This window comes from Pseudonaja textilis, chromosome 5 (assembly GCF_049901715.1).
Source record: "Pseudonaja textilis isolate UNSWEBS1 chromosome 5, rPseTex1.2, whole genome shotgun sequence".
Taxonomy (NCBI): Eukaryota; Metazoa; Chordata; class Lepidosauria; order Squamata; family Elapidae; genus Pseudonaja; species Pseudonaja textilis.
Window position 1 is genome coordinate 5,767,373 of NC_141994.1, and position 22,583 is coordinate 5,789,955.

At 35.8% G+C, this 22,583-nt stretch overlaps 1 protein-coding gene across 21 annotated transcripts in view; it reads right to left on the reverse strand.

The window, feature by feature from the left end:
* Positions 1-22,583, reverse strand: part of ANKRD26 (ankyrin repeat domain 26) — a 78,135-nt gene that overhangs the window by 50,275 nt on the left and 5,277 nt on the right. For 12 of the 21 annotated variants that reach the window (XR_015743740.1, XM_087934031.1, XM_087934030.1 and 9 more), the window contains exons 5-18: positions 22,284-22,421; positions 21,906-22,054; positions 16,681-16,714; positions 16,525-16,594; positions 14,713-14,773; positions 13,411-14,345; positions 11,291-11,384; positions 10,650-10,714; positions 8,505-8,607; positions 6,894-6,910; positions 6,718-6,799; positions 6,589-6,633; positions 5,984-6,166; positions 2,065-2,117 (exon numbers count right to left, since the gene is read on the reverse strand). Coding sequence is in view for 20 of the 21 variants with exons in the window: in XM_087934031.1 (XP_087790157.1) it covers positions 2,065-2,117; positions 5,984-6,166; positions 6,589-6,633; positions 6,718-6,799; positions 6,894-6,910; positions 8,505-8,607; positions 10,650-10,714; positions 11,291-11,384; positions 13,411-14,345; positions 14,713-14,773; positions 16,525-16,594; positions 16,681-16,714; positions 21,906-22,054; positions 22,284-22,421 (2,029 nt within the window). In the remaining variant the exon portion in view is untranslated. Of the gene's footprint in view, positions 1-2,064; positions 2,118-5,983; positions 6,167-6,588; positions 6,634-6,717; positions 6,800-6,893; positions 6,911-8,504; positions 8,608-10,649; positions 10,715-11,290; positions 11,385-13,410; positions 14,346-14,420; positions 14,615-14,712; positions 14,774-16,524; positions 16,595-16,680; positions 16,715-21,905; positions 22,055-22,283; positions 22,422-22,583 lie in introns of all 21 variants that reach the window. The other 9 variants (XM_087934034.1, XM_087934032.1, XM_087934025.1 and 6 more) reach the window with 4 other exon arrangements.

A 22,583-nucleotide genomic window follows, 5' to 3' on the forward strand; every position in this document is an offset into this window, starting at 1 on the left:
CAAGTATGGATAGAGAAAAATTAACAAAGAAAAACCAGTGTGTTAAATTGTGTTTCAAATGTCATAAAGGGTTTGATTTTGAGAGTACTTTAAGAGGAACAAGGAGTATTTTTCTATTATATATATTTTTATTAAATACATAATTTAAATGTTTGGAGAATAATTTCATGGCAGTACAGTACAATATAGCATAATTAAACTTAAAATAGCTTTCCTTTTTTGTCATAGCAAATTAATAGCTTATCAATTCTATCTAGCAGTGTCCCTCTAATTGAGCAGTTGGAAAAAAGCAGTCAGATTCTCCACTATCTATGAAGCTCATAATCTTAAAATCAATAAGCATTCTACATATCTGGCATCCTCTTCAGGACAGGAGTGTCCAATAACATGTAGCCTCTTCTCAATTCAGTCAATATCTTACTGACAGCACTCCAAAATTGAACACAATCCTGTGCAAAATGTCTAGAAGTGGTACCAATTGCTAGAACTTTATGAAAGTCATATTTTGCAACTGCTGAACATATTTCTCTTGGAAATTTTATTAAATTTATGTTTGAATGTTATTTTGATATGACCTATCAATTACCTGTTATTAACTCTTGCCAGAGTACAACAAAACCATTATCGCCAACATAGACTATAAATACCAAGCATAACCATGTATCAGAATCAGCATTACTGATTAAAAGGACCATAATCCTACCAAATTTTTAAATAAAGATGCAAATAAAAATTCTAATTTGAGACTGAATAAGATACAACACATCTTACCCCATCTGAGATGGGGTAAGAAGGTATTCCAGAGAATGGGTGACCAAAAAAATTTTTTTTTTAAAAGCTTATATCAAATTAATGTCCACAGTAGTGACACAATCAAGTAGGAACAATGATGGTTGTATATGCCAGGCAGGTCTTTGTGACAGAAAATTTTCTCTCAAGTACCAGCCTCAAGTATCAATGCACTAAGTTATTTAAAATCTTGAATTTCAAATGTGGTATCAAATTGATACCTACCGTGCACTTCTTTCAGCAGCGCTGTTATACAGCCCAACAAAGCACAACTCAATCTAATATAATTTCATAGTACTGTATTGCTAAAAACCTTATAAGATGCCAATTTCACAATTCCGTTTGTTCTGCTGCTGGAGGAATTTTCGATTCGAGTTGCACAGAAAAATAACCCCATAGAAACAGCTCTAGTGGAAACACGTCAAATTTAATCTGCAAGCTAAAGTCTGCCTGGTTTAAGTAGGGTAGTTTTTTAGGACAAGTAACTAACAGGGTCTCTCCAGGAACCTCTTTATGAATAAAACTCCCAGAGGTATCTGTTAGCTCAAGAATAGGTATATATAATTAAAAACAATTTATTGGTTCTAACAGTTTCTATAGTTTCCAAGCAGGTAACATTTCATCAGAGTCTTTCCTAATTTGAATACATTTCAGATTTATAAATTTCCACTCTCAGACTTGTCCCAAATTCCCCATTGCTGAGGAGTCCATGAATTTGGAATACTAAGAATGAGGAAGGCCACCTATCATGACAAGAAGGAATCTTTAATATTAAAATTGGGTGTGGACAGACAAAGGACAGGAGTAACATCTTATACTTATTTGTATAATAAATGTGATTAATTTGTTTTTATATAATGAATCATAGATTGGGAAAACATTAGAATAAGAAAATTAAAACTGTGCTTTGGTGACAAGATATATGTATATAAGAAAGTAGTATGTCTTGATGGTTTAATATACAGGGAATCATATAAATAAAGGTTAACACTCTATTACTTTATCTCTAAATTTAATTACTGTACAGAAGCAGACACCCCTTCCAATACCATTTTTGTCCCAAAAGCAGAACTTTTAGTTTTTCCTTTACATATACATCAAAGGTTCCATAATCCACAGCTACAGAATAAAGAAATGATATGGGATTAATATTCTTTAATTTCATTTTAATGATAACTAGTGTTAAACGTGTCTTTTGTTTCAGAAATGTTAAAATTTGTTTCAGCCACATAATACAAAGAAATATCAATATTTAAATAAACTTTGCATACATACCTTGCTTTTACTTTTAAATTCTTTTATGGTTTTGTGTTCAATATATTGCTGCCCTATAATAAAATGTCGAATAACATACTTGTAATTATTATAATTTTTTAGTTGATTTGCACTCTGAAAACCTTTCCAACATATGTTTGACTTAAAATGAGGCTGTATATAGATAAACATTGTTTCACAGTGAAGGGGCATTTTGAATATTATTAAATAAAAAATTACCAGTGTAGCAAATGGACCCAGCATATAAAGAATACAGTTCTTTATTTACAACTCAATGGCGTTTATCTGCTAATTTCCTACTCAAATTTGTTTGTTTCATGAAGCTTTAAAAATACAGAGATGGATTAACTTTTGGCATGTGTCTAAAATCTAGTACAACTTATTTTTGCCTAATTCTGCAGCTCTATGCTGTCCTCATATACCTTCAGTAGATGGTATATATTCGTAAGATATGAGTAGCTTCTTATATTCAGTGCTTTCAGAAAGTATTCAGACCCCCTTCACTTTTATCAATTTTGTTATGCTGCAGCCTGATTCTAGTTGTTGAAATTCATTTTTTATCATTAATCTACATTCAGTACCCCATATAAAGACAAGTGAAAACAGAATTTTAGAAATGCCTGTAAATTTCTTAAAAAGAAAAAAACTGAAATATCACATTGGCATTAGTATTCAGATCCTTTGCAACAACGATGAAACACATTAGCTCTGGTGCCTCTCATTATTTCTCTCGATCGTCGCTGACATGTTTCTACACTTTGACTGGAGTCGACGGTGGTAAATTAAATTGTTTGGATGTGATTTGGAAAGGCACACCCCTCTCTATTAAAGGCCTCACAGCTGACAAAGCATACTATAGCAGAGCAAAACCAGGAGGTCAAAGGAACTGCCTGCAGAGCTCAGAGACAGGCTTCTTGCAAGGCACAGATCTGGGGAAGGCTACAATAAAATTTCTACTGCACTGAAGATTCCTAAGAGCACAATGGCCTCCATCATTCTTAAATGAAAGACGTCTGGCACAACCACGACTCTTCCAAGAGCTGGTTTCCTGGTCAAACTGAGCAATTGGGAGATAAGAGCCTTAGTAAGAGAAGTGACCATGAACCCGATGGTTACTCTGACTGAGCTCCAGAGATCCTATGTGGAGATGGACAGAGCTTCCAGAAGGACAGCCATCACTGCAGCCCTCCACCAATCTGGGCCTTATAACAGAGTGGCTAGACAGAAGCCTCTCAGTGCAAAACTCACTTGGAGTTTGCAAAAAAGCACCTGAAGAGCATTCAGACTGTGAGGAACAAGATTCTCTGGTCTGATTAAAACCAAGATTGAATTCTAAACGTTATGTCTGCAAGAAACCAGGCACCGCTCATCACCTGTCCAATATCATCCCAACAGCGAAGCATGGTTAGCATCAGGCTGTGGGGGTGTTTTTCAGCAGCAGGGACTGGGAGACTGGACATGGCTGAGGGAAAGCTGAATGGAGCAAAATACAGGGATATCCTCAAAGAAAACCTGTTCCACAGTGCTCAGGACCTCAGACTGGGCCAAAGCTTCACTTTCTAACAGGACCATGATCCTAAGCGCTCAGGCAAAACACAGGAATCACTTAGGGATAACTCTGTGAATGTCCTGGAGTGGCCCAGCCAGAGCCCTGACTTGAACCTATTGAGCGTCTCTGGAAGGACCTGAAAATGGCTGTCCTCCGACGGTCACCATCCAACCTGAATAAGCTTGAGAGGGTTTACAAGGAAGAATGGTAGAAAATCCCCCAATTCAGGTATACAAAGCGAGTTGTGTCATACCCAAAAAGACTAGAGGCTATAATTGCTGCCAAAAGTGCTTCAACAAAATACCGAGTGAAGGATCTGAATGCTTATGCCGGGGGTCTGTAACCTTAAACAATCAAAGAGCCATTTGGACCTGTTTCCCACAGAAAACACCGGGAGCCACAAAACCTGGCCGGGCGTGGCCAATTTAATGTCACTCCCACCCAGGCACATGACACCCCCCCACCCCCAGCTACGCCTATCCAGGTTTCATGGCTCTCGGTGTTTTCTGTGGGAAATGGGTCTCTCTCCCTCTCTCTTCTTTCCATCCCTTTCCCTCCTTTTTTTCTTTCTTTCTCATTGAATACGACAGCAAATTCAAAATAACATTATTAATTGTGGGAAATTGCTTCTCTGTAATCTTTTCATTGTGAACTCTAAGTTGGTAGAAGCTGGCAAGATTGTACTAACAGCAACAGCATATCTATTTTGATTTCTTTTGAGTTTGACAATATAATACATTAACCAAAATTATAAATAATCTTATTTTCAGATGCAGTTTTTGCCATCTCTGTTATTTCCTTAAAAAAAAATCAGATTTGCTTCCAATTTGTGCCTTCTGACAAATCGCAGTTTTCTTGGCACAAGATCTAGCTTGCCATTACTTTCGTCATAAGTTGGGGAGAGTTCGGTTTTTTTTTTCTTTCTTTCTTTCTTTCTTTCTTTCTTTCTTTCTTTCTTTCTTTCTTTCTTTCTTTCTTTCTTTCTCTCTCTTTCTTTCCTTCCTTTTTTCTTTTGTTCTTTTTCTCTCTCTCTCCCTCTCTCTTCCTCAATTGTTTCTCTCTCTTTTTCCTCTCTCTCATTCTCTCCATCATTTTCTCATTTCTCTCTTCCTCTTTTTTCTGCCCTTTTCTTTCTCTCATCTCTTTCTCTCACACACACGCACAAGAGAAATACCCTCCTGGGCCAGGATCACGGTGGCGGTGGGGATAGGGACTCCTCCCCCGCTGCCGCCACTGCGCAGTGAGGGTGAGTAGTGGGCTGCGTAGCGCAGCGCAGGAGAGCCACGCTGCACAGGAGAGCTGGAGCTCTTCCCTTCCTGCATCTGGCAACGGCGGCTGCTGCTCCTCCCTATTCCGCTTCTCCCCGAGCCAACATGAAGGGGACCACGGCTGTCGCTGAGCTGCCTGCGAAGGACGTGAAATTGCAAAAAGCAGCCAGTCGCAGCCAGTGCAGAGAAAATGCTAGGGGCGTTTCATGCGGCCCTGCAGAGACACTCACGCCTTCTCAGTGTGGAGAGATCGCGCAACCGGGTCGGCAGGGTGCCACAGGAGGGGTCAAAGAGCCACATGTGGCTCTCAGGCTGTGGGTTGCTGACACCTGGCTAAGAGCCTCGGTGGCACAGTGGTTAGAGTACAGTACTGCAAGAACCCAAAATAGCTTTTTGTGGGAGCGTGCTATAGAAAACAGAAAGGTATATTCTTGGGCAAAAATTCCCAATTTTTGGGGGTGACCTTACTGGAGGAAGCGTCTTCCAATAACATATGCCAAATCTGACTCGTACATCTGAAAAGAAAATTGGAGGATCTGCAGAGGTAATCACTTGATTTGGAAAGCAGCTTCAAAGGAACCTGCACTTAAACTTTTACTGAAATTATTTCAAATATAAATATTTTGCCACTAGATTTTAGCTCTGCAATTTGGTAGGTGCTGAGTTATCCACTATGGAATGAAGAAAACAAATGACTGGATCCACTGTAGAATTCTACCTAGGAAAGGACACACTACTTCATCTGTTTTCCTTCCAGCTACTACTGCCGGATGATTTATTAATGGAATATAAAAAGGAAAAATAAGCAAAATGTCATCCTATATCTGTAGCCAATGGGAGGCTTTATTAGATTTCAATTTTCTCTAGGAAGGAATTTTTTTCTACAGAAAGAGAAAAAAAAAAACCTTGCCTTTTAATTAACAAAGCTGTATAATAAACGATCATTCTGAGTCACATCAGGATGTCAGGATGTTTCCAGCAGAAGAGTGGAAGAAAAACAATGAATTATTTGTTTCGGATTAGGATTATCTAAATTGGGATCAGAATTATTCTCCCTCCTCCTGCAGAAAACTTTGATTTTATTAAAAATGACAGCAACTACCTTTTGAAGACATTATGTTTTGAGTATCTGAGTCTTCCTTCACAGGCATGGAGATTTCAGGCGTAACATTTGTTTCTAGTAATCGTTGTGGAGATACATTATCTTCCAACATAAAGGTGTCAGCTGGTTTAACACATGGAGTGCTTTTAAGAGAAATACTGGTAGAATCCCAGTCAGATGGATCTAACAACAAACAAATATTTAAAAAAGATCAAAGCAGTAAATACAACATACAATACTTTACCAAATGTTAACCCAATGTATTTTGAAATAAAGTAATATAAAGATCTATGAAGTTGCCAATATTAACAACAAAAAAGTCTATGGGTGAAGCATAGTATCAGTATATTCAAAATACTGATAGATACTGGAAAATATTTAGATTTAACCATTATATTTATTTATGCATATCCCAGATGAAAAGAATCCAATCTTCTAAGGTTTAACAGAAAATTACATGTAGTTTATCTTTTTTAAGAGGATACAACATTTAGTTTCATAAGCAAAATTTAATTTTAATTTTTTTTGCATAACATGGCAAAATCTGATGTTCTAAAAAACTTTCTAATGTATGATACATAAATACGAATAAAGTATTTAAAGACCTTCAATATCATCTGCTTCATCCAAACCAAGTTCTTCCATTAAATCTAAAAGAAGAAATTAATGACATTAGAATATAAAATATGCAATAATACATATGATATATTTTAAGCTCCATATAATATAGTTACCTGATTTTTGCTTTTCTACGATTGCCTTCTTTAAAACAGGAGCTGGAGATTCACACACCAAGTTTTCTTTTGTGACCTTTTGCTATAAAGATAATTCAGCTAAGAATGAAATATGATACCACAATACAGTAATAAAAATAGTTAAATAAAGTTTACATAACAAAAGCAGTACTAACCTGCAAACTTGCTTTTCCTAGGGAAAAAAAGGGAAACAAGTTACCTAGATAATGTACTGAAACTTTTAAAGTTGTGTGAATCCCACTCTTGTATTACAGGCATAATACAATATTCATTTCTTACAAATATAACAAGCAAAACTTCCAGGGAATAAATGACAAATTAGGGCCAGCTTCCAAAAAGCAGAGCCAATAAGTGGAGCAGAATGAAGAGCTTGGCAAGTAGACCGGCTCTTTGTAAGTCCTGTCCAGACAACAAGGAGATTGTCCCTAGGTGCTTCAGACACAAGACACAAGACAAGCGGGTCTAGAGCTGTGGGAGATAAGAGAATAGTCCACTTGCTCAAACAGCAGTAAGTGCCTTTTAAAGGAACCAGGTTGACATACTTCTTTTTCTAATCACTTTCAGAAATTGCTTGCAAACTGCTTTTCAGCTATTAAGAATCTTTAGATCAACGTGTTTTACAGCATCAGGTGAGGTTTTTATTTTTTTTCAATTCTCAGTAAAACAAATTTTAAATATGAAGTTAAGGATTTAAGTTTTTCCTGGAATAAACAATAGAAGATTAAAATTTTGATTTTAGAAAGTTACAAATGAACTAAGGGACCAGATAAGTTTGAAATTAGACTTTTGAATTAATTATAAGAATATTTTCAATAAGCAAATGCTTTTCATTTTAAAAAAAATATTAAGGCAAAACTTCAAAATTGGATGCTAGCAGAAACTAGAAGTAACTAAAGATTATAATTAAAGAAACTTGACTTGCTGATACAGTGTGAAGCAAAATATTATCACACTAGATATATTGACAGGTATTTCTAAACAATGGGAAAATGTTATACTGGAAATACAGAACAATGTCTGAGGTCCTAATAAAGGTAAAGGGATATACAAATAACAAACCAAGAGAGTAACCCGGATAATTTCCCAATATTGGATTTACAAGAGGGTTCTTAAAGCTTTGAAGAATTTTGTGAGAAAGGACTAAGAAAAAATGAAAATAAATCAAGTTCACTGACAATATTTGAAGGAACTAAAGATCAAGGTTGTTAGAAGCAAAAGGAATGAATATAAACGTTTTGTCAAGATTAAAATTGATATTATTTATGGTAAACATTACTAGACATCAGGAATAAAATGATTAGGCATTATATGTTTGTTTAAGGATAAGAACTAGAATATCGGAAGAACAAGGTCATTTGTTATATTTTAAGAAAGGTGATAAATAACTAAAATTGTTTGTACTCGTGATAATTCAGTATATTTTTTTTTCTTTATTCTTTTTCCTTTTCTATTTTTCTTTTCTGTACCCTTCTTTTTATTCTTTTGTTAGATATTTCATAGGGTTATTATAGGAGGAAAATATATAGGTATACATATAGGTTGTACATTAAGGCATAATTTGAATCAGGCAGACCCAGGATAAAGTTTTACTCAGTTATGGAAATATATTGCTGGCAATATATTGGCAATATATATAAATCCACCAACCCTCCCCCCCAATATCCTTTAGCCACTCAATTATATTTTCCATATCTAAATGACTGAAGAACATTTAAAACATTTATATATGTTGATATAACAAAAAGAATAATTTTTGATGAATTTACCATTAAATGGTTCTTGTATAATACTGTGCATGTGTATTCCAGTTTTGGCAGGAGATGTAGGCAAAGAACTAACAGTTGGCTTCCTGGGGCTTTCTGATGTGCACTATTGGAAATACGCATATGTGAGAAACATCATACAACTATGGTCAGATACTCATTTTGTTTATCTTTATTTTTCTACAGAAAACAAAGATATTCCTGAACATATTATGAAAGCTCTTAATTACAGAGAACATAAAAGCATTTTGATTTGTAAGTTTAGTTTTTAAGAAATGGTTAATTTCAGGGGTGGGACTCAAATTTTTTAACAACCTGTTCTGTGGGCGTGGCCTAATTTGTGGGTGTGGCCTGGTCATGGGACTGGGTGGGCGTGGTTTGCTAACTGGGTGTGGTTTGGTGGTCTCGTGACTGGGTGGGCGTGGCTTGTATGTAAATATTGTAAATATTTAATTTTTTATTTTAAAAAAGAGCAACTTCTACCCAAAAATCAGGCAAAGCAGGCAGGCAGGTTGAGTTGCTCGCAGAATCACAGAATCACTCAGAGATCTACCTTTCTGCAATTGGCTACCTCAGTCTGCACTGAAAAATTGAAGGTTCAGTCCTAAGGAAGGTTCGGCAATAGCAATTTAGCAGGTAAGCTTGATGGCGGGCGTGCCAGGTAAGGAGGGAGTGGGCGGGGAGGGGAGGGGCCAGCCAGTGGTGCAGAACCATAACAAACAGTTCTATAGAACTGGTCCAACCAGATAGAATCCCACCCCTGGTTAATTTCCATTTACTTACAACTGAAATGTTTGAACAGACATTCATATTAAGTATTGGAACTGTTCCCATTTTAATTTACTAGAGTAGGAAAGTTAGCTGGAAATAAAGTGATTAAAAAAACATTCACAACATCTGATCTGTGCAACGCACTACATTTCAAATCTCCTTTTTGAAGTACCTCACACCTATTTCAACTAAGAATGCATCCCAGAATGAGTTGGTTAAAACTCAGGTCCAAAAGCAAAGTGAAATACTAGTATTTCAAAATCGTCAGTATCAGTTATCATTATTCTCATGTGCCATATAAGAGAAGCCACTTGAATCTCATACAAGAAAAACATTTTATTAAACACAAAAATATTTATAACTGAAATAGCCTTTAAGTATAAAGACAATTTCATAATGCAAAACTATAGAGGAAGCCTTCAATAATAACGAATTTCCAACTGTGGACCCTATATTATATTAATTTATATTTCATATAATTAGAAAATTACTCCTTTATTTAATTCTATGGGCAGGATATTCAACTAAGCAATATTAAACACCATTGATAATTTCTATGACCACAGTTGTACTGGACAGTTTCAATTCACCTCAGCAAAGAAATGTCATGGAGGTGGCAAAGAGATTATGGCGGTGGCACAGAGACCTACAAGATCCCTTCCAACCCTCTTAATCTGTCTCAATGAGGCACTTTAAGCTGATTTGTCTAAACCAACCAGCGCTTGCAGGAAACTGAAGTAATAAATTCACTTTGCTTTTAGTAACAAGGGTGCTATGGGGCTATGCATGCAGGTTTAAGGGGATACTTTACTCAAATCTTCATTGAAGTAAAGAACTTCACTTCACTTTGATATTAATAATCAAATGTATAGCTACAGCATGTCTATGTCCCTTATTTTTAAAAAAATTGCTAATTTCTCATTACCTATGCTAAATTATGTTTTTTTTATGATTATTATTAGATTTGTATCTCTTTCTGTTGAGACAGAGAGGTCAATGACATAGAAAATATTATCTATATAATATATAACATTATCTATATAGACAGATGAATTCCTAGAATTCTGTATACAAATACGTGGTTTGATATTAAAAATATTTTTCCTGAGAAAATATTTTTGTCATTGGCCACTTTAATACAAAATGAGTAAAGCTTATAAGTAATTTTGTGGAAAATAACTCAAATTAAATGCCTTGGAGCTTCAAACAATTATTCTGATTTAGTAAGAAATGTTCTGTGCTTAGCAAGTTATAGTAACTACATATTCATAGACACTAGAAAGTAAAACTGATTAATACAAGAAATAATAAATCAAAACAGATTTTAAAATGGAAGTATTTCTTTGAACTCAGAGCACAGAAAATTTTAAAACCTACTTCTGAATCCCATGGAGATTCTGTATACTTCTCTTCATCTTTGTCCTCGCCCAAAGCTGATTTAGCTATAAAATAAAATAGTAATTTTTTTACAAAATACTCAGTGTTCATTATTCAAAAACTGAGATTGTGGCAATTCAAATTAAATAACAATACTTTTCATAGCTGCATTCTGCCACTAGCTATGTACACTACTTTTACTGAAATATTGCTAAGGAGCCAAAGCAAAATTAATTGAATCTTCTTGGTCAGCCCGCAAATTAAAAAAAGTTGTTTTCAGAAAAGAAAACAACCCCCTCCTTACACAGATTTTCAGAAACAAGAAGTTTTTAAACACAGAGCGTGAAAACTGAAATATAATACTCTAAAGAACAAGAGTATCCCAACAGATGTCCAGTTCATAATAAATCACTTATTTACAAATAGCCTATTTCCAGAAACAATTTTGTTTATATATTTTAATCTTATAATATTAAACTATATTAAAATTCATGGCAATAACCAATTAATTATTGGTTTCATGAATTTTAGTTATTAAACTATTAGCTTAATGAAGCCGTAATGCATAAATATGAGAAGTGACTTTATTATTGCTAATTTGCACGTGATGCGGACTAGTTAATATAACTAAAACTTTTTACCTTTTGGTGAGATATTCGAAGACTGCCTACAAACAATACTTTTTTTATTGGCAAAATCCTGTTCATCACCTTCTTCATCTTTTGAAGGTTTCTCCTAACAGAAAGGACAACATCCAGTCTTTATTGTATATAGTAATGTCCTGTTATTAGTCTAAAGAAGTCTTTAGAATGTATGACTCAAATTTTAATCTATGTGATTTTATCAGGGAGTCATAAACTGTCTGGGATATTGCAGGAATATATATTCACATATGTACTGTAATAAACTACAGCAGTGATCTAGAACTACTAAGGTGCTCCAAGACTCTCCCAGGAATCCCCAAAAAATCAAAATTATTGGTTTTTTTTTTAATCTTGTGTGTCAGGCTTGGCAAAAAATGGCTGCCAAGCCTGACACACAAGATTAAAAAGAACCCAATACACAAGCCTGAGGATAGCAGATGAGATTCTGCTGAAACATCGCTATAATAAAAGCACAAATATTAAGACGTGGGAAAATACCCGAAAAAACCTAAATACCATATATATAAATACCCGCAAAAACATAAGAAAACATATATGTGTGTGTGTTTTTCTTAAGTTTTGTATGGTTTTTTACATATGGTGTTCAGCTTGTTTGGGTATTTTCATCGCCATCAGTTGTGCTTTTAAAGTTGTGTGCGTTTGGCAGATCTCATCTGCCATCATCAGGCTGATCACCACAATACAGAAGCCTGATGATGGCAGATGAGATTCTGCCGAAACGTTGCTACAACTTTAAAAGCACAACTATAATGACGTGGGAAAATACCCGAACAAAGCTGAATACCATACATACATACATACATACATACATACATATCTTCCATCCAAACAAAAGCTCTTTTGGGGACCTCCAAAAATTTTAAAAGTGGGAAAGAGTCCTGAGAAAAATCTTTAAGAAACGCTGAACTAAAGCATCTTCAGTGTAATGTAAAATGTGATATTTTATAATACTAGAAAAGTTGAACATTTATTTAAAAGTACCAAGACCATAAATGATACATTTTCACTATGTACACTTATTATTTGTTACATATATTATAATTATTATTACCATTAACAAAATAGTGGTTATTATTACCATCATTTTATTAATCAATAAAATAATAACAATTAATCAAATTAACCTATAAATATACATAATTATGTTATAGTATGAATCTGTATGCCTTCTTTTCTTTGTATCATCTTCCAAGCAATTTACAATTAAGACAAGCTAGCAATTATAAAATTAATTTTGAGAAAAAAATTAGAAGCCATGTTTAAAAACTGGGTATGCAATCTAGGGGCATGTGTAAATGCACTAAGGTGCCTATTGTCCCTGTCATGTTTTACTTTTTTCATTTTGTTTGTTCAGATTTATAATTTTTGTTTGATAAATGAATGAATAAATAAATGAAGTAAAAAATAGTGGGTATCCTAGCTGTAAGTAATTTTGGCTTCATGAAAAATCAGCATCTCGAATTGTATATAGAGCTATTAAGTCCGTTTGGGTATTTTTGCTTCATTTGAATATTATCAAATCTATGCATTAATCTGGATTCTGTGCTCTAAAATCAGTGGTTCCCCAACTTTTCCATCTTGGCAGCCTGCCCTGACACAGGAGGAATAGCGTTATGAGTGGCAGGCACATGCACAGATCAATTTGTGCAAGCCGAGCGCATGTATGTCCTCCCCTCACAGAAATGGAGATCGTGCGTGAGTGAAGGGTCCTTGTGCTCGCATGCAAAGCTCCACTCGTGCTCACGGCTGATAACTGCACTTGTGAATGAAGGTCCGCTCATGCAAGCGGAGAGCCCTTGCATTTGAGAAGTTCCGCTCCCTCTTCATGCGTGAGCACAAGCACCCTCCACTAGTTCGAATGGGGCTTCGTCTGCGCATCTGCCCACCACTTGTGTGAGTGGAGCTTCGCACACATGTGCTTGCCCATTTCTCCCGCAGCCAGGGGAGACCCCTGCTTTAAATGATTTGGAATGGATTTTATTTCTCCTGTGCCATTAAAATATCATTAATGAACAAGCTTGTTAAAATACAGGTTTTTTTATTTATGAAGTGCAATTTTATTAAAAACATTTTGCCTTTGCAATAGATTCACTTACTTTCAAATCAGATTGGGAAGTTTTCAGATTTTCATCCTCACTATATTTATATATTGTTGGCTCATATATTGCTTCTTCCAGTTTTTTTGAATCTACACATTCCTTTTCTCCAAGAATCCGATATCCTGCAAAATCAGGATTCCTAATATTCTGTTGTGTACTTATATTTTTTCTGAGTTCTGCTTCTGATCCAGAATTACGACTTTCAGTATCATCGAGAATGGAATCCATGTCATTTTCATGAGAGTTCGTTGAAAAAGTAAACAGTGTAGTTTTTTCAACATTCTTCAAAGAAAAAACAGTTTTGCAAAACTGTTTTTGATTCTCATATGACAATTTATTATTATTATTCTCAGTGTCATGGAGTTTTTGTAATTTCTGAAATTGATTTTCATAACTAGATTCTTTTTCGACTGAATGTTCAGGTTGTTCCTTATTTACCTTGTTAGTGATTGTATGGTCACGTGAAGATTCAGGATGACCAGAAATAAAAGCTTCAGGAATATTAGTACCATCCTGCATCTTTTCATTTTGTACATTGCATACTTCATTATTAAACAGATTTGCTTCCCTCTCATGTTCATTTTCTCTGGAATGTTCTTTCCCTCTTGACTTGTCAACATATTCATCTTCCTTATCTTCTGCCTTAGTCCAATTTTTTTTTATGTATTCTTGCTCCCTTTCTGTACTGAAGTTCTCCTCCATTTCTTTTACTTCCTCCTCTTCCTCCTCCTCGTCCTCCTGGTCGTCCTCCTCCTCTTCCTCGTCCTCCTCCTCATTTTCATTTTTCTTCTCTTCTTTCCGCTTCCCATGAAATTCTTCCTTGCTTCTTGCAAAAGAACTATCGGAATCATTTAATTCTTGCTTATTGTGGTTAATTTTTTGGGGTATTATTTTTTGAATATTTTCTTTTGATTGACTTTTGTTTTCATTGTCTTCACAAAATCACATGTGGGCATAAAAACACACAATAAATAATAAAATACAATGGATGAATTAAAACTTATTACCTGTTTAGAATGCAATGTTCTCTGGGAACATTTGGAAAAGGAGCCAGGTGAGGAATGGACAGAATGAGGGAAGGTTTTGACTTGGAACAAAGGCTTAGGAAGGGATTCATTGCATTCTTCAAAATCATAATTTGCTTTATTTTGCTGTGAACTGCCTAAGGATTCTGTTCGGATAGTGCAATCTTTCTCATCTACTGCATCAAAATACAAACACACAGAGAGATTAAAATGCAGTTAACGTTTTCTATAGATAAGAAATATAATCGTAACTTATTTTGTTCACGCAACTTACATTTTTTCAAGAAGTCCCATGGAACTTTCATTAGCTGAGCCAAACTTGGTTTTTCTGGTTTCTAAGAATAAAAATTGAAGGACAGAAGTTTTCAGTGTAACAAACATTGCTATACTATCTTGATATCTTGCTCTTCTTTAAAAAAACATAAGACTTATTAATGTATCAACCCACCCCTTTCCTATTTTATTCTGCAAACAATGGATGAACTAAGAAGTCAAACTTAAAACAGTGTGGAACTTCTATTCAAACTTCTATCCATAGTAATACTGCACTGATAATAAGCAGGATATTGAATTTATAAATAAATAGTCCAGGAGTGGGATTCGACCGATTCTGACTGGTTCTATAGAACCCCTTGTTAACTTTCTAAGCAGTTCGGTGAACTGGTAGTTAGAAGAAATCTCCTTTTGTTTTTTTTTCCACCCTTATTACATTCTTGACAGTATGCCTAGACTTACTGTCTCTGAAGGTCTTTTTTTTTCTTGATACTGAAAGGGGAAGGGTTGTTTTAACCTTTTTACACTGCTGTTGGGAGGAAATACTCCCCTAGAAATACTTCTTCTTAGCTAGCTAGAAAGATTGACATTCAAACGTGAGTTTATATACCCTTTCTGAGTTTTGGTCTAAAAGTGGTTTTTGGTGAAGGTTAATTCTGTGCTTGGTGACATTTAATCCTGTGTTTATTGATGGGGCAATTTTCCCTATTCAGCTTTGTTTGGAAGGAAAAAGATTAATCTCTATTCCTGAAAAGAAACTGGTTTGAGAAATCTGGCTAGTTCCTGTGTCTTTTTGTTCTGGTAATTGGTTTAACAAGCAAGAGCTACTGTTGTGATTTGCCATACTATCTGTATTGTATTTGGATTTTTTCCTGCCTCATGGTTTCTTTTTCTATCTGGGGAGGGGGTCTTCCTTCACTGCTTTAATGGTATCTGGCACTGCCCTTTTGGGGTGTACTTCCAAGAGGCAGGATGCAAGCTTGGCACTGATTTTTTTTACTGCCTTTCGGGGGGGCATGTGACCTCTCATTAAACCTGGATGATTTCCTTAGGATATCTTGTGAGATGAGTAGCTGGTATCTTTAAGTGGTGCAAATGGTTCTAAGAATTGCTTTTCCTGGGTGTGCTCTTTCTGGAGAGCTTAAACGACCTCTCTGCTAAAGGGTTTCAATTTATGAGCAAGAGTTGGCTGCTGAGTTATCATTGCATTTTAACTATTTTAATTCCTCAAGGTGCTCTGGCACCCTGCCTGATTTGTAACTCTAGCTTGCAGGTATTTTTAATCTAATGATTGCAAGTAAAGAAGCTTTTGTATTTTTGTACAGGTAATCCTTGACTTACAACAGTTCATTTAGTGACCATTCAAAGTTACAATGGCACTGAAAAAAGTGACTTATGACCATTTTTCACACTTATGACCGTTGCAGCATCCCCACTGTCATGAGAGGCCAGGCGAAGAGAAGCGCCCCTTCATGTGATGTTGAGTTGACCATGCCCACTAAGTCACAACCGCCAACTAAGCCACGCACACAGAACAACAATCTGGGTCCTCGTTTCATTGACCTTGGAAAGATGGAAGACTGAGTCAACCTTGAGCCAGTGAGAATTGAACTGCCAAGTGCAACCAAGTGGCCATCAGCATAATTGACCTACAATACTGCATTCTAACCATTGCGCCACCATAGCTCAAGCTGTATGAATTGCATTAAACTTAAGATCTAAATTGAAGTTCATATCCAAACAAGTATTAATTAGTATCATAACATGTTTCTCATTGTTAGAGGTTTTGAGTGTTCACTGTACAAAATCCTACCTTGGGGCTGGAGCCTAGTTCCTCCTCTTCTGAAGAAAGCCAGCTATCATCATCTGTTTTTTCAGAATTGCTTAAACAGAGATACATATATACATATAAATAAGAATCTATCTTTTTCCAGAACTTCCTGAATTTAAATCAAAATTTAAATCGTACCTGATAGAATCTCCAGAAGAGAGGTTATCAAAAACTGCAAAAAATCCAAACACAAAGAAAAATAAAAATGCAATCAAGTGATAAAAAATTATAAAGCATACATACATACATATATATCAAACTGCAGAAGTTTAAATGAAGAAATATATCTTAAAAATAAAAAAATACTTAATAGTGAAAAAAAGTTGGCAAACATTATTTAATTAGATTTTTTGTATTTATTGTTAGCTTTTCCAATTTTTAAACTGGAAGTTATATTTGGTATAAATATTTGCAGTCAATTGCATCTTTGCACAGAAGTTCATGATTTAACACTTTTACTGCTTGTTTTGAGGAATTTCCATTTCAATAGCAATTTTCTATTTGTTAAATAAAAGAATGACATGGTATTCTAAGAGTGAAATATGAAAAAGGGTAACATGCACAAAAAAACCCGTAAGCATTCAGCAGTCTGAGCCCAATTTTTATATTAATAAGCACCCACGCATATGATGTTGATCAGGGGTGTTAAACTCAATTTCATCGAGGGCCCAATCAGCATTGATACGTTTAATGGTTACCGCAATTTTCAGAAGTTAAGACCAGAATAGCATCCAACTATCACAGAAAGAGGTGAATTATTTCCTAAGAAAATGTCACGTAGGCTTAGCTTTTAAATCCTTTCTGTGGGTCAGCAGATTTCAACTGCAATACCAACAGCCAGGTTTATTCTACAATGTCTTTTATCCATATAATTGCAGCAACAGAGCAACTGGTTTCAACAAAACAAAACAAACAAGCAAACAAAATCTCATTTTAATTCCATACATAGACATAATTCAAAACATAGACTGAGCCTTGGTGGTGCAGTGGTTAGAGTGCAGTACTGCAAGCTACTTCTGCTGCAGCCAGCTGAGCTCCTTCAATTTGATAGATCAAATCTCACTAGACTCAAGGTTGACTCACCCTTCCATCCTTCCGAGGTGGGTAAAATGAGGACCCAAATTGTGGGGGCCAATGTGCTGACTGTAAACCGTTTAGAGAGGGCTGTAGCGCACTATAAAACAGTATATAAGTCTAAGTGCTATTGCGCTTGTCCTTCTGGGGGCAGAGCAGGGTGGAGGGGCGTGGCCAGGGAATGTGACCAGCTTGACTTTGCTCACATGAGGGGTGCCTCATAATAATTTTTATCTTTTATGATTGTAAGCCTCCCAGAAATACCTTAAGATGGATGGACAAACAAGCAAACACTATTTAGACAAGCACGATCATATTGCAGCAACTCTAAACATCTGAAAAAGGAAACATATCATCTGTACAATATCTTTCAACACAATGGATATCCACACAACTTCACCAAAAAGTGCTGATTACTCAACTCAATGTAGCACTATCCAAACTGTAAAAAGGATAAATTACATCAAAAACATCTCAAAAAGCACCAACAGACTATTACAATCACGTGGCATCCACATACCATAGAAATTAAAACATCCAAAGTAAACCAAAAGATCCAGCAGCCTTAGAAGAAAAACAGGAGTCATCTATAACAGTGATGGCTAACCTTTTCGGCACCGAGTACCCAAAGTGAGTGCACGCACCTGCAAAATGCAATACGCGCGCATCCCCATGCATGCACGCCGCCCCTGCACATTCATCCCCTATGCATGCCCCCCACCCCCGCATGCGCCCCATCCCCGTGCATGCATGGCAGAGACCCAAAGACCAGCTGGCCTGCGCGTCTGTGCAGTGGAGCTGCGCTGGGGCGAGGGCTTGCATGCCCACAGAGAGAACTCCGCATGCCACCTCTGACACGCATGCCCTAGGTTCGCCATCACGGATCTGTAGCATACAATGTAATGACTGCAACAGACATGACATAGGATAAACAAGCAAAAGACTAGCAGAATGCACCCATGAACACCAACTAGTAGTCAGAAGACACGATGAAAACTCCTTAATTTCACAACACACGGACATACTTAACTATAGTTTTAACTAGAAAACGGTGACCATCTTACACCAAGCCAAGTCCAAAAAATGTTAGAGGATTTCTGGAAGGCTGGTACTGACAAATTGGCCATCGATACACACATAGACATAAATAACATATACATAGTTACATACCATTCAAGAGACAATCAACAAGCCAGAAAGACAACAGAAAGACCAATGCTGCAGCAGCATTCAATAACCAGGTGAGCAGATATTAACACCAAGATTAACTTCAGATCAACAATCAAGAAGTAAACAATATTCCAATCAAGGACTTGCCAAACAAGCTAACAGTAAACAGCCTAACCAAATAACCACCAATTCCACTCCCACCAACACTGACAGGGCAAGCCACATATAAATTGAGAGCAAATCCACTCCCCACCAGCACTGATGATGTTACCTAGTTTGGGTAGTGAAACATCTGCAAGAAGACAACCAAGCACAGAGAGCACTAACTCCTCATTTCAACCCCGGGCTACAAATATTGTCCTCTATCACTACCTTTTCTAGAAGGAATAAGAACAAAACAAGAAGGCTATCCGTATTCTAAACTAAATATTTAAATAAATTACTACAGAATTGACCTCTATAGATAGTTACTCCTTTCCTCAAATCCCTTCCTGACTTGTTGAGCAATTCCTGCACTCCTATCTATTTTTCTGTTTAGCACAAAGCCTGTGACAATAAAAATTCAGAACGTAAACATGTATCCGCTTATAAAGCAGTCATTGTAGCAATCACATTAAAAAAGGATAATTTTAATTTTCTGTCCAATGGTATCTTCCCCTTATTCTCTGAAAACTACAACTAGATCTCCAAATCCCACCTTATATGGAATATCATTATTATTTGTTTGAATTTTGATTCAAACTGTCATATTAGTTATAGACACTTTTTTAATGCCCAAATTTGTATTTACTGATATTCAGAATTGCCATTTCATAGAAAATGGGACATTTATGTAAATTCTAGTTATTACAAATATGGAAACCATTCATTTTTTTTGTTTTTAATATTTGCAATAGAGATATGCACAAAACAAAAAGTTTTATTCAGAGTATAGAATAAAGCTGTTCCCCCTGGAACATTCTACAGAAATATTTCAAACTGTTTCCTTCCAATCCACCCAACTCCCAAAATTTTGAGTTTTAAAATGCAAGGAATTTTTTTAAAAAACCCTCGCTCCCTCATTTCTTTTCTTCCTAGAATCAGTAAAAGAGTTCTACTCACCCATTCAATCCCTACAAAAACAGGTCACCAAATATTAAAAACAACAATAATAACCTACCAATTCTAAAAGATAGACTTTACTAGTTGGAATAGCTTATATCCTCTGATGATCAAAAAAATTCTGTCTATCTCAGGTACCTGGGAAGCATACAACAAGGGAATAAAAACACCAAATCCAGTCTAAACTTCAGGCTGACTATGATGAACCACAATAATCCCTAACAACAGAAGTAATAATTAAACTTCTTTTTTTGCAAACTGTCTTAGAAAACTTGGAGCATACTGCTTCAAATATTCAACCGACATAAACAGATTTCAGAATTTCCAACTTAAAAATTCAAAGAAAACTTTATCAATAATTCTCAGCCCATTCTCAGCCTCCCTATAAAAGAAAGTTAATCCACAGACCACACAAGAATATCACTACAGCATTTTCAATTCAAGCCATTTAATTTTCTCTTAGCTAAAACATTAAACACAGCAGCAACTTTCCACACCAAGTAGATAGCAACCTTTTTCTAAATCCAGCCAACTGACTGCTGAGGATAGGCTGACTCAACGTCAAACCAAGCTTTCTTGTCTATCCCCATTCTTCAGGATAGATGAGAATATAATTCTTTGTGGAATTCTTTATTGGCCAAGTGTAATTCGACACACAAGGAATTTGCCTTGGTGCAAATGCTCTCAGTTACTGTACATAAAAGAAAAGATACATTCATCACACAATAATAGTCATAGGGTACAATAAGCAATCAAATCATACTAGGAAACAGTCCTAGTAAACAGGAAACAGTCAATATAAATTGTAAGGACACAAGCGACAAACTTAGTCATACAGTCACAAGTGGGAGGGAATGGGTGATAAGGAGTGATGCAAAGATTAATAGTAGTGCAGACTTTGTAAATAGTTGGACAGTGTTGAGGGAATTATTTGTTTAGTAGAGTGAGAAGTAGGCTTAATAGCAACTTTGTCAACAATAAAATGTTTGTTAGGGGAATAGTCTTGAAATGGGCATTTAACTCCTAAGAACAAGTTGAGAAACTGATTATCGGGACATAAGTCTTGAGAAATACCACTGCTCCATCAAGAAATGAAGAAAAAATAAATAGCAGGATGTCAGTACATCAGCTATCCCAGGTAATATCCTATTGCTCATAAGTCTGACTGGAATGCAAATGTGGCAAATCACCACTATGAGGTCGGACCAGAATTGTTTATTGGCTTCCCCTCCAAAATAGCAAATTTTTCTTTGTTTGACTTGCTTATAGAGTTCCTCAGTATTATTCAAGGAATCTGCAGAACTGTTTTCCTTGACAAAATTGTTATTATTCTTTAAGAAGAGACTGACATCCCTGTTGCCCAGGGAAATCCATGGACTGCTACCTGTTGATAGGCATCCTGGCTATGACCTGTTAGTTGTCCTACGTCAAGACTAGTTTGCAACCAGCAGGTCTATTCAAAACAGATACATTAATGCTGATAATACTTCCCTTAGAAGCATATAAGCTCTTGATACATGTGTGCTTCAATTATAACGTGCAACGCATAATGCTAACTTTACATCATTCTGCCAAAACTTAATCTTCATTAACATCCTCTTCTAACTATTTCCAAAGTCTTTCCCTAGAAAACAGCTTGCTCCATAATTTCCTTGGTATTCATAAGCGTTAGCTTAAATTCCAAACCTGCTTTGGACATGAGCTTCCAAGAGTCAAGGAAATGCACCTGTTTCCTTTGCTATGTCATACACCAGCAACTCTTACCCAATCAGTTGCTTAAATAACAAGCCACTAGAATTTCACAACATCCATGGAATTTTTGGGACGGCATAAATTCAACCTGCTTCTTATTGAAGCATCTTTGTCACCTCTGTGTTGTGTTGGAAATATCCTGCAAACCTATAGCACAAAATAAATGTTTTTTTTTTTTACAAACAATAGCAGTAATGTCTACTTCCGTTTGGGAAAGGCCAGAATTGTACTAACTGACCAGCCATTCATACTATATAAAACTTTACCTTCTTTATTTTTAGCAGGAGCACCAAGTATAATACCAGTATCTCCATCTTTTTCTGGACTGCTTAATATAGACAGAACTTTTTGACCATCCAATGAGCCCTCTTCTCTATTTTTCTGGTTGGAATATTTAGCAACATACTGCTTAAGGCTAAAAGGAAAAAAAAATATTTTATTCAATATTGACATATTTTAATAAAGCAAAATTAATCTCAACACAGAAGGACAATGTTACATAAAAAAGCAACAACTTAGTTGTTTGCCTGCTTTAACACCCTGCTAATACGTTATCTAATCTTAATCCATGTTATGCTTTTTATTTTCACATAGGATACCTTTGTTAACCAGGTGATAATGAAATGACAAACATTTCAACTTACATGGAATCATCACTAATCATAGCATAATCTTTTGCTGACCATCCACTTTTATCTCTATGGGCAACATTCGATCCATGAAGGAGGAGAACATGTGTCAAGTCACGTTTTTTATTAGAAGCAGCAATCAATAGTGGAATTCTGAAAGACAAGAATGCCTCCCTCAGTTACTACGTATCATCAAACCTTCACTTATACTTTAACATCCTATATTTACTCAGCATTAGTCCATCTTGCAAAAAGACAGGGGAGCTTTCACATTATACAAAGCTCCAATCTATTTACTGATTTGGCGTATGGCAT